This window comes from Schizosaccharomyces pombe, assembly GCF_000002945.2.
Source record: "Schizosaccharomyces pombe strain 972h- genome assembly, chromosome: III".
In the NCBI taxonomy this organism is placed as follows: domain Eukaryota; kingdom Fungi; phylum Ascomycota; class Schizosaccharomycetes; order Schizosaccharomycetales; family Schizosaccharomycetaceae; genus Schizosaccharomyces; species Schizosaccharomyces pombe.
This window is the reverse complement of record NC_003421.2, coordinates 1,204,320-1,223,302: the sequence shown is the minus strand read 5'-3', so window position 1 is coordinate 1,223,302 and position 18,983 is coordinate 1,204,320. Positions and strand designations below refer to the sequence as shown.

The 18,983-nt window shown below is 37.7% G+C and overlaps 6 protein-coding genes, 10 long non-coding RNA genes and 1 other non-coding gene across 17 annotated transcripts, besides 1 other annotated feature; 9 read left to right on the top strand and 8 right to left on the bottom strand.

The window, feature by feature from the left end:
• Positions 1 to 121: 121 nt before the first annotated feature.
• rei1 (ribosome biogenesis protein) lies at positions 122 to 2,064 on the top strand. Its single transcript, NM_001023098.3, has one exon. The coding sequence runs from the start codon at positions 296 to 298 to the stop codon at positions 1,685 to 1,687; it is 1,392 nt and encodes a 463-aa protein (NP_588107.1). The 5' UTR covers positions 122 to 295; the 3' UTR covers positions 1,688 to 2,064.
• Positions 153 to 622, bottom strand: SPOM_SPNCRNA.7271. Its single transcript, NR_196610.1, has one exon. It is a non-coding gene; the product is annotated as a non-coding RNA (long non-coding RNA).
• On the bottom strand, positions 1,370 to 1,795 carry SPOM_SPNCRNA.7270. Its single transcript, NR_196609.1, has one exon. It is a non-coding gene; the product is annotated as a non-coding RNA (long non-coding RNA).
• On the bottom strand, positions 1,854 to 6,430 carry vgl1 (vigilin). Its single transcript, NM_001023097.3, has one exon. It carries the CDS (start codon positions 6,159 to 6,161, stop codon positions 2,286 to 2,288), a length of 3,876 nt encoding a protein of 1,291 aa, NP_588106.2. The 5' UTR covers positions 6,162 to 6,430; the 3' UTR covers positions 1,854 to 2,285.
• On the top strand, positions 2,737 to 2,945 carry SPOM_SPNCRNA.7269. Its single transcript, NR_196608.1, has one exon. It is a non-coding gene; the product is annotated as a non-coding RNA (long non-coding RNA).
• On the top strand, positions 3,237 to 3,660 carry SPOM_SPNCRNA.7268. The gene has a single exon (NR_196607.1). It is a non-coding gene; the product is annotated as a non-coding RNA (long non-coding RNA).
• SPOM_SPNCRNA.7267 lies at positions 4,157 to 6,179 on the top strand. Its single transcript, NR_196606.1, has one exon. It is a non-coding gene; the product is annotated as a non-coding RNA (long non-coding RNA).
• Positions 6,431 to 6,864: 434 nt separating the features above from the next.
• dfp1 (Hsk1-Dfp1 kinase complex regulatory subunit Dfp1) lies at positions 6,865 to 8,977 on the bottom strand. The gene has a single exon (NM_001023096.3). It carries the CDS (start codon positions 8,855 to 8,857, stop codon positions 7,220 to 7,222), a length of 1,638 nt encoding a protein of 545 aa, NP_588105.1. The 5' UTR covers positions 8,858 to 8,977; the 3' UTR covers positions 6,865 to 7,219.
• Positions 8,978 to 9,296: 319 nt separating this feature from the next.
• On the top strand, positions 9,297 to 9,801 carry SPOM_SPNCRNA.7266. Its single transcript, NR_196605.1, has one exon. It is a non-coding gene; the product is annotated as a non-coding RNA (long non-coding RNA).
• On the bottom strand, positions 9,644 to 11,364 carry arp6 (Swr1 actin-like protein Arp6). Its single transcript, NM_001023095.3, has 3 exons — positions 11,216 to 11,364; positions 11,030 to 11,144; positions 9,644 to 10,957 (listed from the first exon to the last, which is right to left on the bottom strand). The coding sequence occupies exons 1-3, from the start codon at positions 11,293 to 11,295 to the stop codon at positions 9,947 to 9,949; spliced, it is 1,206 nt and encodes a 401-aa protein (NP_588104.1). The 5' UTR covers positions 11,296 to 11,364; the 3' UTR covers positions 9,644 to 9,946.
• SPOM_SPNCRNA.7265 lies at positions 10,234 to 10,569 on the top strand. Its single transcript, NR_196604.1, has one exon. It is a non-coding gene; the product is annotated as a non-coding RNA (long non-coding RNA).
• SPOM_SPNCRNA.7264 lies at positions 10,672 to 16,077 on the top strand. Its single transcript, NR_196603.1, has one exon. It is a non-coding gene; the product is annotated as a non-coding RNA (long non-coding RNA).
• nmd5 (karyopherin) lies at positions 11,861 to 15,692 on the bottom strand. Its single transcript, NM_001023094.3, has 2 exons — positions 15,478 to 15,692; positions 11,861 to 15,140 (listed from the first exon to the last, which is right to left on the bottom strand). Exons 1-2 carry the CDS (start codon positions 15,638 to 15,640, stop codon positions 12,214 to 12,216), a joined length of 3,090 nt encoding a protein of 1,029 aa, NP_588103.1. The 5' UTR covers positions 15,641 to 15,692; the 3' UTR covers positions 11,861 to 12,213.
• Positions 15,800 to 16,156: an LONG TERMINAL REPEAT.
• A 327-nt stretch (positions 16,157 to 16,483) lies between these two features.
• Positions 16,484 to 16,556, top strand: SPOM_SPCTRNAVAL.11. The gene has a single exon. It is a non-coding gene; the product is annotated as a tRNA-Val (tRNA).
• A 51-nt stretch (positions 16,557 to 16,607) lies between these two features.
• Positions 16,608 to 18,804, bottom strand: atd3 (betaine-aldehyde dehydrogenase Atd3). Its single transcript, NM_001023093.3, has one exon. It carries the CDS (start codon positions 18,297 to 18,299, stop codon positions 16,797 to 16,799), a length of 1,503 nt encoding a protein of 500 aa, NP_588102.1. The 5' UTR covers positions 18,300 to 18,804; the 3' UTR covers positions 16,608 to 16,796.
• SPOM_SPNCRNA.1179 lies at positions 16,648 to 18,369 on the top strand. Its single transcript, NR_150035.1, has one exon. It is a non-coding gene; the product is annotated as a non-coding RNA (long non-coding RNA).
• Positions 18,422 to 18,839, bottom strand: SPOM_SPNCRNA.487. Its single transcript, NR_150868.1, has one exon. It is a non-coding gene; the product is annotated as a non-coding RNA (long non-coding RNA).
• Between the last annotated feature and the right edge of the window lie 144 nt (positions 18,840 to 18,983).

The following is an 18,983-nucleotide window of genomic DNA, read 5'->3' as shown; positions in this document are numbered from 1 at the left end:
AAGATGTTTAACATATCAATTAATTTTATTTGATTTCAATAAAATTGATAATTATTTGACACTTTAAAATAATTTGGTGGTGCTACAAGTTATGTAGGCAATAGTTGATCGTAGGCAAGTTGGATTCAACCAACACCTTTTTGTGCAAGGTATTGTAAAAAAGGGTTGACTTCATCTCATTAAGTTAGTTTGAGTCAAAGAATATATTTGAGGAAAGACTCGGCTTCAATATCAATTTTTTTTTCGATAAAAAAGTGTACTGGCTAAGAATTGAATTACTTGACAGAATACCGAAATGTCGACTTCTTTTGCTTGCACGACTTGTACTGTGGCTTTCAATAATGCAGAATCACAGAAAATACATTGGAAGTCTGACTGGCATCATTATAATCTGAAGAGAAAGGTTGCTAGCTTGCCGCCGTTGAGTGCTGAGGTGTTTGCTGGAAAGATTTTGTCCATTCAAAAGCAGAACGAGGAAGTCCAGAAAAAAGCAGAATTTTATCAAAACTGTGAAGTATGTAATAAAAAGTTTTATTCAGAAGGCGCCTATTCATCACATATGGCTTCGAAGAAGCATCGCGATAACTTGAGCAAATTTCAAAGAAACAGCCGTATTAAGAAACTTCAAAGTGAAGATGCAAGTAGTATTGCTTCTTCAACCTTGTCAATGGGTGAACCTGTAGTTGATAGCGAAATTGAGGAAGAAGAAGATTTAGCTTCACAACTGACATCAAGGGCGATATCCCTTTCCAACTTATCTCTTCATGGTCGAGAAAGTGAACCCTCTAAAACTGAATTGGCTACTTCCATACCTCAATCGAACGAAGCTTCCAAGTCTCATCTATTTACACAAGAACCAACTCCTGAAGAAATTGAAGCTGAACTTGCTCGTCGAAGTAGTCAACGTCTTTCACCAAGAGATTGCCTGTTTTGCGCAGCCTCTTTTTCTTCATTTGATACATGCAAGAAGCATATGAAGGCTTCTCATAGCTTGTACATTCCTGAGCGGGAATATTTGGTAGATGAACCAAGTCTATTCGATTATTTAGCAGAGAAAATTTCTATCGGCTTTACTTGCCTTACCTGCAATCGTGAATTTAAATCACTAGAAGCTGTTCGTGCCCATATGCAGCAAAAGGGGCATACCTCTATTGCCTATGATACAGAAGATGAACAGCTTGAACTCTCTGATTTTTATGATTTTACTACATCGTATCCTGACTATGCAGTAAAGCAAGACGAAACTGTCGTAGAAGAAGATGGAAGCTCTGGTGAAGGAGACTGGGAAGATGTTTCTGATGATTCAGATAACTCCAGCTTAGATAGTCTTGAAATGGGTCGTGTACCCATTGCTGACGAATATGAACTTCATTTACCCTCTGGTAATCGTGTGGGCCATCGTTCGTTATCTCGCTACTTCCGCCAAAATCTTCACTCTAGTTCTACCGCTGTAGGAGATGGTGCTTCTATTCATCAGAACGTCGCCAGACGTGCGATGAGTGGTAATGCCCGAGCTTATAGACAAGCTGTTGAAACAAGTATAGCTGGTGTTCGCGATGGCCGTAAGAATTATAGTGCCTCTCATATCAAATCATTCCAAGACCAAAGAAGAAGAGAGGAATTTGCTAACAAGATGGGTATTAAGAATAACACAAAAAAGCATTTCCGCGATGCGCTTCTTCAATAGTCTATTTATTGTACGAGGCCTTTTGTTTCTTTCATTATATACTTCATACTCCACATTCTTTCGTCTCATATTTCTCCTTACTTCCGGTGTTCTTTATTTTGGGGTTTTCTGGGTTTTTTTAACTTATTTACGCTATTTGGAAAAAAAAAACGTCCTAATATGGTTCTTCTTTTGAGAAATGGTTAAATTTTAGCTCGTTGTTTGTAAATTTATAATATTCTTTTACTAAAACTTGTTGTGTCCTATCTGTCGTACAATGCTTATTTTCTCATAAAAAATCATAGATTTCAACTATTCTAGTTTCTTGAATTATCTATACATTCCAATGTTTATATCTGAAAAGATTGAATAAATGCACTAGGTACGCCTTTTTCCTATGCGTCTATATTTGTAATATTAAACAAAGGCAATGTAACAAAGCAAAGAAGGAATCAATAAGGAAAATGCTCGATTCAAGCAATTTCCGTCTCCTTAAAAAATGACATGTAGTAATAAAAGAGCGACAAAATGATATTTCGTACACATAATTTTCAAATACACTCTCAAAAAAATTTGAGAAATGAATGTAAGTACTAAATAAAGGCTCCAAAATTTTACCTTACTCTTGATTTTGGTTTTCTTGAAGTCTCTCGAAAATCAGATCTTTAGCCTTGACAACGCCAGCTCGACTTCCTTGGACTACTACAATTTCATCGCCTGGAGTACGAGGAACATCAATTTTAACTTGGGCGATCTTTCGGATCTTATTAATAATAGAGCCACCAGAACCGATTATACGACGGTGCAAGTTCGTTGGGATACCCAAGTAAGCAATACAATTTTCCATAACTTGCTTGATAGATTTTTCCAATGAAGCGATAGCCTTTTCAACATTTTCCTTATGTCCTCGAACAGCCCACTCAGATGAAGAAGAACCAGTGTAGTCGTGAGTTACCAGTTTCCAAGGGAAAACGCCATCCTCGTGGTCTTCAAGAACAACCTCCGTGGGTTGTACAGGCTTGATCTCGGGGGTATCAACAAACACTTTGAGATCGGATCGAAGCTTTTTCATTAAAATACCTTTCATTATACTTTCATAGACCGTATCGGGAACTGTAATCATCTGGGTATATTGACTGGCAACCTTCTCTTGAATCATTTCCTTGGCTTTTTCACAATTCTCCGGACTTCCGACGATTGTAATAGTGACAGTCTCTTCAGGGTCAAGAACATTCGGGATGTTGAGCATGGTAGACGTTTTCCTTTCGATGTCACGACGAGTGGAGCCCATTCTTCCAATGATTGAGCTTATACATCTCTGCGGGACTTCAATCTTCTCTTCGACTTGGTTCTTCAGCTCTTCAACTATCTCCAATAATCGGGTCTCAAGGGCTTCAACGATTTCCTTGTCGCCTCTCAATACAACAGAATTCCTCTCCTCTTCGGAATTTCCATTGGAGAAACTAATCAGACGAGCAGTCTCGGTTTTATCAGTTGATCCACCGCACTCTTTGATGGTATTTTGCAGTTTGCTTCCGTTGGGTCCAATTAAGTAGCGATGATACTCACGATCAATTTTTATAACTTTCTCGACAAGATTCTTGACTTCCTCTGCAATGGCTGAAATCTCTTTAATGGCATTTTCGACATCAGCCTTAGCACCACGTACCGATACGGGTGTAGTTTCTTCAGTTGAAACGTCACCTATGTCTATTTTAACATCAAATTGAGTTCTGATGTTTTCCACAGTAGAACCGTTACGACCAACGACCCGTGAAACCGCCTTTGAAGGGATGTCAATCGTCGAAGTATAAGCAATCGATTTTTCATACTCGTAAAGCTCCAAGAGCTCTTGCTTGGCTGCAGCTACAGATTTTTTACCACCACGAATAACAACTTCGTCAGGAGAGGTCGGTTTCATCAGCTCATTACCGGTAGAATTGGAAGAATCGTCTTCACGTGGAAAACGAACGCGAACCGAGAATTTTTCCTCCAAACGACGAACGTATTTCCCATTAGAACCGATTAATTGACGGTGAAAGTCATTGGGAATGTTAACTCGTAAAATAGTGTCATCAATAAGTGCTTCAATTTGGGACTTAATACGTGCAGCTGTTTCTTCAACGTTTTTCTTTATACCTTGGATTCGAATATGGCCCTCTTCTACGTTGATTTGTACACCAAGGTCTTCACGCAGAGAAGAAACATTACTACCGTTCTTGCCAATAACGTTCTTAGAGTATTGAGCAGGGAAATCGAACTCTTCGACATGAGAATGAAGGATTTCGTGGTTCTTGGCATCACGAACAACTTGTTTAATTTCACTAACAACGCGTTCGACATCTTTGGAAAAACCACGGATATAGACATCATCGTCCGTAGAATCCGGACGATACGACACTTTACCAAGTTGGACGATTACATTTTCTTCAGATTTACCAATTATAGCGTTCAGCGTAGTGCCTTTGGGACCAACAATATGCTTGTGGTACACGGAGGGAACCTGGATTATTTCAGACACAATTTTAGCAGATGCTTCAGCTGATGACTTAACTGACTCGGCCAAATCAGCGAGTTCTTTCTGAATTTGGTCAGGCGACTTTCCATCATCAGCTCCAATATAACAGACAATGACATCAGGATCTTCTTCACCGTATTCTCCCACCAAAAGCTCTACCTGATGCTCATTTCTGAGCTTCTGGAGATTCTTACCCTTGGAACCAATAACATATCTTTGAAGAAGCGGATCAATTGTTACCTTGTAAAACTTGCTCTCCGGAAATTGATTAACAAGGGCGAGAAGTTTAGCACGTCCCTCACGGACAGCTTCCTGTGATTTACCAGAAATCTCAATTATGACTGTTTTATTGGAATTTGACTGAAGCTCCTCACGCTTTGGTAAGTGATATTGTACGGCACATTCTTCTTCTAATGGAATCAATTTCCTCGAACGAAGGAACAAACGAGCTACTATGCTAGCAATATCAAAGGGGTTTTTAGAGGATGCATATGCTGTTGTGATATTTACAGCGTCAACAATAGTAGAGTTTGCACGTTCAAGAGTTAAACGGATACCTTCACTGATGTTTAAGGCAGGGCCACGGACACTAACGACATCAGAATCGCCATTAATAGGAGGCAAAATGACGGAACATCCGGATTTTCTCAAAATATCCTGGATACCAACCCCCTTCTCTCCGTTAATGAAACGGTGTTGACGACGAGGAATAGGTAGCATTGTGGGGATGGTAGTACGAAGAAGTTCCTCAGCTTGACCTTGAAGATACAAAGCACATTCGCGTACAGCTGATTTTTCACCAGACAAAACAATGGGATTGACAGGGGCAGAAGGATCTAAATATGCAAAAGGAATTTGAACCTTCAAATCCCTACCCTCTTCAAGCTCTTTAATATTTTTACCGTCTGGGCCCCTAAGAAGACTGTATAACTCAGTAGAAATGTGACTGATACGAACAGTAGTGTTACTGGTTCTTTCGTTGATGATAGCTTCAATATCCTTTTGGGCAAGTTCAACACCTTCGAAATCGCCCTCAATAGTAATCGTAGTCATTTCATATTGGGGTTCCAAATCGTCGAGGGTAGAAGCAGCTGAATTTTCCTCCTTTTCAGGTTTCTTGGCATCATCAGAGGACTCGTTTGCGGTGTTGTTACGCTTGGGAATTTGAATGCGTGTTGAAGTGCGATCCATAATAGACTTTAAGTTTTGTCCATTAGTACCAATTATAGCCCCAACAACAAAAACAGGACAGGGCATAGTTTTCGTTTCACGACGACCAATCAATTTCAAAATTTGGCGTCTAGCCGCTTTGACAGCAGAAGTCTTTCCTTGAATTAAAAACGTGGTATTCTTAGTTTTTGATGCAGTAGAAACATTAATACGTGTAGAGGTCTGATGCATGACAGTACGAACAATTTCAGCAACAGAATTAGGCTTTCCCACGAAAGACATACGAGGAGCTTGATTATCAGGGCTTAAAATCAAAGTTTCCGTAACAAAATCAGTTTCTTTTACCGAAGAAAGAGTTGATTTTGTAGAAGATGCACGAGAGCTAGCAGAGAACGGAATCTTGTCTCTGGAAACTGAATCAGAACCAGCAACGCTAGTATTGGAAGCTGTCTTTCTGACCCACGAAACAATCCTTGGCTTGCTGGGACCAGTTTTAGAAAGAAGTGTAGGAAATGCATCCTCAGAATGGACGTCAATGGCAGGTTTTTTGGAAAATGATTTCGAATTGTTTTGCTTCTTTCCTTGCTGAGCATTTTCATGCTTTTGCTGTAATATAGCAGAAGGAGTCAATCCAAACGAGGAACCAGCAGCAGATGAAGCAGCGCTTAATAGTCCATTTGTGCTGGCACTTTTGCTACCAGAAGGAACCTGAGATTCAGTTCCTTGCAAGTTTTCATCGTTAGTCAGTTTCTGAAAATCATATGAGTCCATCGTTGTTGGTTGCTCAAGATTAGAGAGATGTTCCATTAGGCAAGGTCCCGAAAGTGTATACAATAAAGATTTTTACGTGAGAAAACAAAAATATATAAGCTTCCAAACGTTCTTCCCCGCTTAACTCAACCTCGTTTTATTTACTTTTTTATACAACGTCGTTCGTTCACCAAATTTAAAGTGTTTAGGTTACTACTAAGTACAGTAAATAGCCTGCGTAAAAAGTTGACGCTACAGTAACAAAATAGAGTAAATCGCAAACAAAGAAAGCGAAGTAGCGTTGACTACTGGTGTCTGTTTAGGGCAGGTTAATTTATGGTAAGATTACCTGTGATTTCGCACGCGCAGACGACGAAAACTAGCACACATCGTTAACACGCTTTAAACGCATATACAGGGCGGAGAGCCGGGTACAGTAAAACGCTGATTTTATACTTTCAGCAATTAAGAAAATATGTCTATAAAATAAAAAATGCTATTTATTTCTACAGTCAGAAAAATAAATGAGAACTCATGATATATTATGAGTAATCCGAAATTTAAAAAAAAAAAATCTCAGACGTATCCTTGCACGTACGCCTGAATTTGTTAATTAATCGATTAAAAAGCAAATTTAAATTAACTGATTGTAATTCATTTATGATATGTTATTTAAATATACAATTGATAAGATTTTTTTCTCGCTATTAAGAGTGAAAGTAGACGAGTTGTCAGACAAGTAACCGGTTCTAAAAAATCTAAAACGTTATAAAATGTCCTTTATTAAGCAAGAATCATTTTGCTCAGCCAGGTAGTAATTCATAAGCAACGATGACTAACTTCCCCAATAAACTATTAATGAATAACACTTTGTTCAATAGATAACTTGGGATACTGGTAAATCAGAAAATAAACCGTGAAACTTTTTGATATAACAACTATTAGAAGTATACATGTAAAATGAAGAGGAAGATAAAAAAAGAAAGGTAAATAGCACATACATAGATGTAATTAAATCCCGAGAAACTGCATAAGGAGGTGTACACAATACGCATGCACGATCGTATATTAGTGAAAAGTGAATGTGCCAAAATTTGAAGACACGGGCTATTTTCTCAATCTGGCCTTAAGGGACGTTGAACAAGGGCAAACAGTTCATCAAGGTCTTTAAAATTATCGTTATTCTCGGCAAACCTTCGATGCCTACTGCTGCGGATATGAGATTCAAAATTATCAAATTTCTCCCGACAATTTTCACAATAGCCAGGTTTCGCATCTACACGAATTTTCCGTTGACTCGTGTTGTGAAGCATCGCTTTATAAGAGTAGTCCTTGCCAATCATGCCAGACTTTTGCTGAATAATACGCTTTTTCAACTCTGCGATATCTCTCCCATTAATTGTTACCACCGGAACACTAGCAGCACTACCGGAGCGAATAGCAGAATTATTGGACATTGCAGCAGAAGTCAAGTTTGACTGTACTATACCCGATGCTTGCATACCGTCATCCAAACAGTGATGACAATTTGTCCTTATAGAAGGGGATGTATCTTGGGTAATTCCAGAAATGGCAGTTTGAGGGGTGTTGTTGATATTGGTGTTATAAGTGGTATTTGTGTTCATTCCAGAGATCCCGGTGTTGGATATATCAGGCAAGGAAGCTTTCATCGAATTCGCACGAAGAATCAGCGATGGTTCTTGACTCTGTCGTTGCAATAATTGCTGGTCATTTTTAGCAACCAAGGACTTGGAAGTACTGAGACGATACTTTGTTTCAGGTACAAATGGACACCGGCCAATACTAGTAGCACGAAAGGTCGGCCAAGGAACGTCCCTGTCGGGAAGCGGTTTTTGCCATTCACGTAAGAGTATAGGTTTGTAAATGTTAGCTATGTCATGCACGTAAAGGTAGGGTCCACGAAAATGCACAAAGTCCTGTCTAGGAACAGATAAATCGCGTTCGTTCGTTCCTTGCACCTTTTCTACGTAAAGCAAATAACTCAAGTCATTCCCCTGTTTGGTGGGTGCGTTGGTTGTGCATTGATCATTCTCCATTAAAGTTTTTAACACGCGGTTGCAAAGCTTTTCCATAGACCAAATCTTCATGTTCAGTTGCCTAGCCTTAGTGATTACATCCTGTTTAGCATACTTAACCGAAACATCTTGGATAGCCCGAACTGTTGCAACATGAGTAACATTTCCTGAGAAGAACGTCTCAACATGTCCACCCAATTGCTGAATTTGTTTTTTCACTCGATGAGCAACACTTGGGTCGCATCCATCCAAATAAAAACGGAAATGAGGAAATGCCTTCTTGTACTGTCTTTTCCATTCCTGTAACCGAGCCTTTTGAGAGGAATTCTTAGATCCCAAAACTTTCCCAGCTGCCATGGATTCCGCCTTCGACTCAGTATCAGCATTAATGGGGGCCAGCCCCTTCATGACAGGAATATCCTCATTTTGAGGAGCATCATGTTTAATCCGTTTTACGGACTTGCGATATGATTTAGGGGTAATAACAGTTTGATGTTTAGGGGTGGTTGTGATAATATTTTCGTTATTAACAACCTCAAAATCGGTTTTCACTTCTCCTTCATCTTCCCTGTTGTCTTTCCAAGTTATAATTTCCTCCCTTTGTGCTTCGTTTGTCTTTTCCTCAATTCGATATTCCTTTTGTTTGGATACGGCATCATGTTTCGGGAGTACTATATTCGCAGATCGAGGAGCTAGAGGACATCTTCCTAGGTTCATGTGGTACAGCCACCTTACTAAATTAGTGTATTTGATTTTTCCTCTTAATGAGAGCCTAGCTTGGGATTAATTCTCTTTGTTTACTTTCGCAAAAGACAATATTAGTGTTTGGTGGTGGTCAACTCGAGATTACTGCAATTTGGCCAACTTTTACAGCTTAAAGTAACGATTCAATTGGGTAACATCTATGAAGAAAATATAAAATATCTGTACATATTTATATTATTAAAGTAAATTTATATCATTTAATCAACTTTTACTTTTATATTTAAGGCTTTACTGTTGAAAATGTGAGGGAAAATATATGTAGCCCATGAACAAGGCTCAACAGAAATAATTTGGGATCTCGATTCTTCTTATTACACAGTTTTCCTTTACTGAATTATATGATTAACTTGAGAAAAAGAACAATTTATCCAACAGAAGCAACAAAATTTCACGAAAAGCTCTTTCTATCCAAAATGTAAACAGACGCGACACGACTACATTGCAACGCAACGCGCTACATTCTAATTAAAGTAGTATACCGTGACTGCTCTAACTCAAGGTTGCTTTAACTCTTATACTGTCAACCTGAAACTGCACTGTACATATAAAATGCACTTGAAACAGTAGTGAAGAAGTGCTGAAATTTTTCTTTTTTTTCAATCTTGTTTTTCAGGCACATTAATAATATGTAAGTATAAACACTTGAAGAGATAGAATGTTACATATGATGCTTTACAAATCGATTAGTCTTGAAGACACAACTATGTGGTTAAATTTTTATACTTGTATACTGATTTTCATTCCTATCTTTTTTATAATATCTTTCATTTCGCTAACGCTTTTTAGGTATGAATTATCCTGGCGACAATAATAAAGATATAGTTATTTAGCTGTTGTTTTAGTGGTTGATCAAGAGATAGAATGATTCGTTAATTAATATAAAAAGATTTTATTCTTAATGCATGCATATTTTTCGTTTTATATTGCTGTAGCCTTAATGTAATAAACCAATTTCTTAAGATGCGAATTATCAGCTCGCCTTGAGAATTTTGTGAAGATAGAAATTTAACCCACATTATTGAGTTTTAAAATGGTGATCTATTATATTCTCCTTTTTCGTGTCATTATGTTTGCTCCATGTTCTGAGTACTCAGAACGAGTTATTTTATTCGCATTCCAGTGCTCCAACGGCATATGAGATGCCTTTTTCCATGGAAAGCAAATAGGATCTGAAGGTTCAAAAACTTTAACTTCCCAATTAGCTGGTGCCAGCGACCGTAATTCAGATGATAGTCTTTTATGAAATCCGGGAAATTTACAGTTTCCTCCTATTGTAACAACATTTTCAAGCAACATTGCCTGTATATTTTCAGGAAAGTGGGTGACACTTTGCATGACCGCCTCTGGAATCCCAGCCTCACGTATTTCGATATCAGATGGGGAAAATAATAATTCTGGTATCATGAATCTCTCATTTGAAAGATTCAAAACTTGTTGCTCTATTTTTTGATTAATATCTCTAACAATATATCCATGTTTTCCAGTGCTGTAATCGGGCAAAGCATAACAAATTTCCAATTTTGACCGTGGTTTTTCGTGACATATCTCCATGTCCTCCTTGAAGTTTTGAGACACATAACAAACGGACTCTTTAATTTCATTAACAATGTATGTTTCTTCCATCATATTGTACTTCCGGTATGAGATGACTTCTTTTAAATAATTCGTAAGTAATTTCCCTCCCACATCAACTCGCTTTACCGCTTGTTCTTGAACAGAGAAATCAATCACAGGAATTATGTGTGTAAAGCTATATCCAGAGTCAATTACCAAAACGCATTCTCCATGTTGACCAGTATACGCATCTTCTTGATTCATTGTGAAACTTCCATGATCCCAAGGAATTAGCTCAGCTGGGGTGCAAGGGAGGTAAGCATCGAATTGGAATTCCTCAAACACGAGTTGTATAGTATTGTGTTCTATGGAAGGCATTGTAAATACGGGCTGTGTAAGCAGTAAAGAATAGTCTGCCATGCTAGGTTCCATCACACCTACATTGCGCATTACCAAGTCCCATACGGCTGTTTCTGTGCTCCAATGGACCAAATACCCCTACTAGTATTAGTAAACATAATCTTTGTATTTATTTTGTTCGTAAATAATACTCCCTCATAAATGCTGTACCTTTTCATGCGCCCTGCGAAATTGTAAAGTTGTAAAGTCGTTACAGTTGGCCAATTCATTCCCCAAAAATAATCTGTTTCCATCTTTTGATCTCGTCAAACAATTCGGAATTTCACTAAAAACTATCGTTAGCTGAAAAAAGTAAAAGATACATGAAATTTATTGACGTGATGCACTTCTTCTTACACAACTTTTCCACCTGCAAATCCAGCTTTTATATGGTATGCCCCATTGTCTAAAACAATAGTTTTAGGGGGTAGTCCCATATTATTAATAAAAATGTATTCCTATATCTTAGGTCTTAACTTCACCCAAAAACCGCGATTAAATGTACTGTTGTTACGGCTTTGGAATGCTGTTATATGATAGCGTTGTGCTATAACAACAATATCATTACAGTTTGAAGCAATAGTATAATAACGCTGGCTCTTAAAGATATTTATGATATTTTTAATAATATCATAAATTTGAAGGATATCTTTTTAAAATAACTTTAAAGATAAATCTTGCAAATCTTAGCTTTATCAATATAACAACATCGTTAATGGGGGGCTGTCTATCAAATTTAGTTTGTAAAAGCCGTTTATCATATTATCCAACCCCTAAACTAGCCGTTATCAATTTAGTTAGCTGCTTAATTCAACGTACATCTAATATACCATTCATAAACACCGACTTTCCCTATACTACTAAATCGTGGATACTTAACTTTATGCTTATTTCCTCAAGAAAAATATATTTCTATTTCATTTTCTCATCAACTTGCGTTTGTCAATTCGCATAAAGTAAAAGCAAATGAACTAGTATTAATCGATTTTAAAACTTCTCATATTTATTAACTGGTATATTATGATTTTAAATTTCATTTAATCAATTGGCGTTCCAAAATTCTTATAAAAGAAACACACCTCTGCGTTTGTTTTCACCGAACTGTAAACCGATACAACAATAATTTTCTTAGCCTTCCCTTTAGACAAACCCTCCATCCATTTTTCCCAAGCCATAATTCCGGGTCGTATCTCATTGAAGAAATTATTTTTACAAACCCGTAGAGTTTGATTTCCCATTTAAAAAGAGCCGTTCAAATATGTCAGTTTGGCTTATTACCACTGTGTAGAAAATGCTTGTTTTATATTTTTATATTTTATTACCAAAATTGGACAGGCTTAGAGCGCCAAACAGGCTCATGTTTTATCGGAAGCGACAGCAAGGGTAGAGGGTTTTTCAGTTACCAATCTCTGTAAGGATTGCTGCTCGGATGCTTCCAAATTTTTGACAAGATCTTGTAATGTGACAGGGCTGTTGTCCTTTAAATGAACCATAAACTCTTGGAAAAGTGAAAATGGATCAACTTGATCTAACAAAGTATGGAAAAGAGGATCCTCGTCCAACAAGTAATTTCCTTGGAAATGCTCAAATTCGTCAAAATCGTCAACCACATCAGCCGAGATTTCTCCACCCAAATCAGGTCCCCCATATTCGACGGCAAAGTCATCGACACCCTCATCATCATCGGCTTCCCAATCGATGCCATCATTCCAACCAGAGCCAGATAAATTAAATGTTTCACCGTCATACTCTTTTTCTAATTCCGCGCGAGCAGCTAATGCTTCAGGTAGTGTATTTAAAAGAGTTATCATGACTTTCATTATATTACCCCAAGAGTCTTGGATAGCAACAGCAACTTGTTGAGCTCCCAGTGAAATTACCGATAAAATAGCTACCAAACTCAACTTTTTATCATGCACACGAGTAAACGAAGGTATATTTTCAAACCATAACGCAAAGAATGGTAAAGTCCACTGATGCATTTCAAGTACCCCAAGAGACATCGATGGGTTATAATATAATGCATTGATTATAACCTCCAACAAAAATACGCGGTATGTTTGAGAAGTTGGCTTTTCAGTTACAAGTAAGAGATTACCAGCAACCTCAATAAACGCAGGCACATATTGATCCAAAAGGCCACGATAATTAAGCATTAAAAGTTCGGTTAGTTTACAAGCCGAAACACGGTCATTGACGGCCAGGTGCTCGCTATTAAAAACTTGCATGATAATATCAACCATAACGGCGATATAATCAGGACGGGAAGCAAATTCCTTTCCACCATACGTGATAAAGTTACTTAAGGCAGGAGTTGCCTCCTCTACAAACTCAATGCCAGACTCTTTCAACACCTTTTGAAGCTTTTCATACACGCCCCACATAATAGGGGATATCTCCTTAGAAGCAAAAGTGCAACCATCGATAATTTCAAACAACTCTGCATACACGTCAAAAATGTTGTTATCTAATACAAAATTAATCATTGGAAGTAAGATTGCTTCAATTTCACGTAAGACATCAACCGTGTTCTCGAGACTTAAAATCATTGTACTGAGAGTATTTAAAATGCCAATAGCCGCAATCGATTTATCATCAACTAAGGAGTCAAAATCATCTACGGTAGTAGATTCGTCCATGGTTTCTTGCATAAGCTTGACGAAGGTATTGCGAAGTTGTTTAGCCAATTGTGAAGCAAAAGGTGTTAACTCGTGACTAAAAGAACTTACAAATTCCTCCATACAAGAAGATAAAGCATCAATATCAACTTCATTCGCCAGAAATAGGAGATTTTGCATAATGATGGGTACATGGGCGGTCATAACATCGTGTACCTCCAGATGACGCATAAGTGGTTGCAAAGCTAAAGCAGCTTGAATTCTCACAGGTAAATCGTTATCTTGAAGACAATTCAAAACTGCCTGGTATGCATTCAAAAGCTGCGATTTATCACTCCAATCAATTTCTGAAAACCGATTGATCATTTCACAAGCTCGAGATCGTAAATAACCAACTGGGCTAGTAAATTCGGGCATAACGTGAGCGACAAGGAAATCTTGCATCATGCCTGCAACAGGGGAGTTCTTAGAAAGGATGGAATTAGATACAGCAGCAACCATACGAAGTGCACCTTCTTTCTGGCGAGGATTTTTTTCATTAGGAGGTGAAGCGGCGTATTGGTTCAGGATGTCACTGGCGAAGGAAAGAATACCCATGAACGTATATTTCTTGCGTTTCGATGCTAATTTCACAAGGAACCGTGAAGCAGCAACATCAGCAGAATTGAAATCATCATAGATATCAATATATTTGTGAATAAACTCTACTGGATCAAGTTCCCAAAGTTCTTCATCTTCTTCGCTCATACATAATTGAGGAAACACAAAGCTGCCAATCAATAGTTGAAGATGAGGCTTGAGGAGTGCCCAAGTGGACTTTGGCTTCACACACTCTTCATAGAAGCATCCCAAAAAATACAAAACACGGGGAGATAACCAGAGCTGACCTTGAGTCCAAAGAATAGTTTGTTGAATGTATGTCTCCAGAATGTTGGGAACAACATTTGTAATGAAGTTCTTTGCAAAAGCACGGTATTTGTTTGCAGAATCACCCACCAAAGAGCTAGGCTCTCCATATCTAGTGAATATTCTATTCAAAGAATAATACGCCCATTTTTTACATTTATGCCAAACATGAGATTGACGGACCTCTGGTTCAAGCGACATCAAAGATTCGGGGAGAGGTTTTTGCACCACTGCTAATAAAAGCTGGATCCAGGAAAGAATCATATCGTTAGCAAGTAACTCCGGAGGAAGCTCAAGGGCAATGACAGATTTAAATGTCTTTAAAATAAGACGAAGCATTTCGGCTGAATCATTGTCTTCAAGATTGATAAGACCCTGACCAAGTTGAAGAATAGTGGGGAAAAGTGCTGCGACTAACGGACCAATGTCACGTTGACGGTCATCCAAACGCCAGCGGTATACTTTAGCCAACTCATGAAAACAAATAAGACCAGCATACACCTCACAACGTTCGGTTGAGTGAACGAGGTTAGAAGTGTATTCGCTGAATCCGGGCCAATATTCGGGGAAATCGGTTGACAAGATGATATTAAGGATCGCCATCAAATGAGACCTTGTCGACATTGGGCTTTGCAAGAGCACCGGAAGAATGTTTTGCCTGAACAAAGCTTTTTGCTCTTCCGGAATATCCAAAGGTGATGGAGCATCATCGATACTAGACCAAGAACGAGATACCCGATTTTTTAAATAAATAACGGCTAAATTCAATAATGTTAGCTATAACATCTTCAAGACATGATAATGAATTAAATAGGAATTGAGTAAACAAATCAGGTTCTCAACCAAAAAAAAAAATAAATAAATAAATAAAAAGATGAGAATGCCTAAGAAAACAGAAGGATAATTAATTAAAAATGAAATTAATAGCTTTTTTTTGTGCTAATACAAAATAAAAAAAATTTTGAGATACAGTACGATAACATTATAACCTTTCATCACGTATTCAAAAGAGCTCTAACTAAGAATTATGCAAACAGCAAAAATTCTAGATACGGTTTCAAGGTAATTCCTATTTCTCAAACAATTCACACTTACCTGCCTGTTGAGTAGGCAAAGAAATTTCTTGACTACTTAAAAGTTGTAAAACCGCCAAAACAAAACTGGGCTCTTTTTCTAACTGTTTTAGTGAAAGTTCGGCCTTAGTGCGAGTGTTGGGATCAGCGCTCAAAGTCGCATCGAAATGCTCAACCAAAGACATTTTGCATCTGTCCGAAATCGCAAAATGAAATATAAAACTTTTAGTTTGCTGTGGTTACACAAAAAACTTCTACATACTGAGGAATACTTTCAAGGAAACTGAGTGTGCTATAAAATAATATGGTAAAAATCATAACGCACTCTCTTAGAGTGCAGAATATTTTAGCTACGCAGTTTGGTATCTGATTTAAGGATACGTAGAACTGCGGTGAGTTTTCCTTGTGATCTATTATATTGCAATACACATGTGATATAAGTAGCAACTGAGTATAGGTATTGTATTAACTAGGTTATAATGTTACCTACCACTAATATAGCTCATAACTGAACTGAGGAACGAGGTTCAGTTGGAACTCTATTTATAATATTTCTAAGTAATTGTTATCAACGGGTATCTATGAATATAGACGGATAGTTACCCGTGATGATCAATAAGCGGATCTTGACTAGTATTCCATATATGACATATAGTGATACGCAACATACTGTAACATAGCGTAGTGTACTTTTGCTGACAGAATATAGGATTTTTTACACATCAATAAGTGAGTAACGAAAATGTCAATGAAGAAATAAAAGTAATTAATACCAATTGCCTAATTTTCTGCTTGTTTTGCTCATTACCAACTGAGTATCCTTGACCAAATTTCTTGACATTTCATATGCTCTCCATGGAAAAGGAGTATGTTCATGCGATAATATTTTTAAATAATCGGTTTTCGAAATCCTTCACACTTTCTTCTCGTAGCTTCACACCAATATGCAACAAATTTATAAATTTAAGCTGTTCTCTAACTAAAAAAAATTAGTTATACATAGAACTATTTTAATTTTAATGCACATAGCATCTGTAGTCTAGTGGTTATGATTTCTGCTTTACACGCAGACGGTCCCAGGTTCGATCCCTGGTAGATGCATCGAATTTTTTTTTACTCTCTTGTTTTAGATATGATAGTTTATTTAAATTCGCTCAAATTAATTGAATAAATTACTGTAAGGTTAAGAAGTGTTTGATCCCTATCCAATGACTACAACTAAAAAACAATTTGAATGTAAATAAACTATATATTTGTGAAAAGGAGGTATATGATTGTCGTTATCGTCAAGCATAGTACATGATTTATCATCTTTATTTTAAACAAAGTGTCACAGTAGTTTTAGCCAACATACTGAGTGATTTGTTTGAGACGCATGTACTCATTGTAGCCGTGCTTAGATAAGCCAACACCTAATCCAGAGTGCTTCCATCCAATCCATGGAAGCTCGTGTGTAACAACATGATAGTTATTTAATGAGCACATACCTGCCTCAATGTTATTGCTGAAAAATTCAAGGGTTTTAGGATTTGTAGAAAAAACACCGGAACCAAGTCCATATTCAGAGTCATTAGCCAACTCCAATGCTTCCTCATTTGTATGGAATGTCTTCACAGCTAAGACAGGCCCAAAGATTTCCTCTCTCCAAATCTTGTTGTGAGTTTGCACATTCGTAAATACGGTGGGTGGAATAAAATAACCTTTTTGTTCAGATCTGGGAAGTCCACCTACTACACATTTACATCCTTCATTTATAGCTGATTGAATGTAGCTAACAATTTTTTCAAACTGGGTTTTGCTCACTACAGGGCCCAAGGTTACTTGAGGATCCAATCCATTTCCAATTATTAGTTTATTAGCTTCACTCACTAAGCCGCCAAGTACTTCATCCGCAACACTTTCATGAACGATCAAACGAGAAGCCGCAGTACAGGCTTCACCTTGATTAAAGAAAATAGCAAAGGCTGCAGAAGGAATAGCGAGAGAAAGATCCGCATCTTCACAAATTATTAGAGGTGACTTACCCCCAAGTTCAAGGGTTAACGGGACAATATTTTCAGCAGCAGCATGCATAATCTTTTTTCCGGTAGCCAAGGATCCTGTAAATGCTAGATAGGCAATCTTAGGATGACAGCTAAGTGCAGCTCCCGACTCTTTACCAGATCCAATGATAACATTCAAAACACCATCGGGCAAACCCGCTTCCTTGCAAATCAGTGCGAATTCAAGGCATGACCATGGGGCTAACTCTGAAGGTTTTAAAACTACGCAATTACCGCTTGCAATAGCTGGAACCAGCTTCCATAAAGCCATTTTCAGAGGGAAATTCCATGGAGTAATGACACCGATGACACCTCTAGGAAAACGTTTTTCAAATGCGCAAAATCCTGGATTGTTAGGTAAGGGAACCTTAACTGTAGGGTTGTCGGTTTCTGCCACTTCAGCATAATACTCAAACATGTCTGCGCAGCTATCTATATCGAACAATGCGTATGGGGTTGGCTTTCCACAGTTAATAGTATCTATTCCAGCAAGAAGTTCACGCTTTTCTCTCATCATTTTAGCTATCTTTCTCAAAACCAACCCACGTTGTTTGCCAGGCCATTTGGCCCATATTCCAGAACGAAAAGTGTTGTAAGCATTCTCCACAGCTGAATCGACATCTTTGGCAGAAGCATTTGCACAAGTGCCAATAATCTCCTCAGTTGCTGGATTGATTAAAGGGATGGGCTTCGCAGCTGGCTCGATAGGAGAAACGAATTTCCCATCTATAAACAGACTATTTTCAGGAGCTCGACGCGCTGAGATAATGTCACTTTGTATAACATTTAAATCTATAGTCATGATTAAAAAATTATATAGTGTTTAGACGAATCAATATTTGTCCGAATGCAAATTGATAAATGAAGAAGAAAACGATAGTATAACAGAAAATTAATGTAAAGTGACAGTAGGAATTAGAAACTAATTTAACGGTAAACAAGCTTCAAGTTTACAAATCACCAGATACTTATATACTTTTGAAACAACCAAGATCTCTTCATTGTGAAGGGAAGTGAACATTATAACCACTTTTCCAATTTGCGAAAAAGATAAATAATCTTAAATCGTCCTTAATGATTATCTCTCGGCTAACCAAATTTAGCTATCTAAACGGCTGTCTTGGAAGATCGGCCAGCTGTGCAGCACAAATGTTCATGGACTCAAATGCGGACGAAAGTCATTAGAATTGATACGAGAATGTAGGTATCCTCTCTTTCTCTTTTTTTACTTTAATACTGTGTCATTTGGTGATAAATTGCGATTTGTAGAAATAGCTAAACATCTATCGCCCATCTATGGTGTCGATGCCTGGCAGCGATTTTCGGCCAACAGTATCTATGGCAAAGTGAGCAAGATATTAGGGTATTAAGGAATGGAATGAACCCATAATTGAAAGAGAAGGAGAAGCTTATGAGGTTTCTAGTATTAGAAAAATATGATTGACTTTGAAGCCATTCACTAAGATAATGTAATATGCAAATCGTT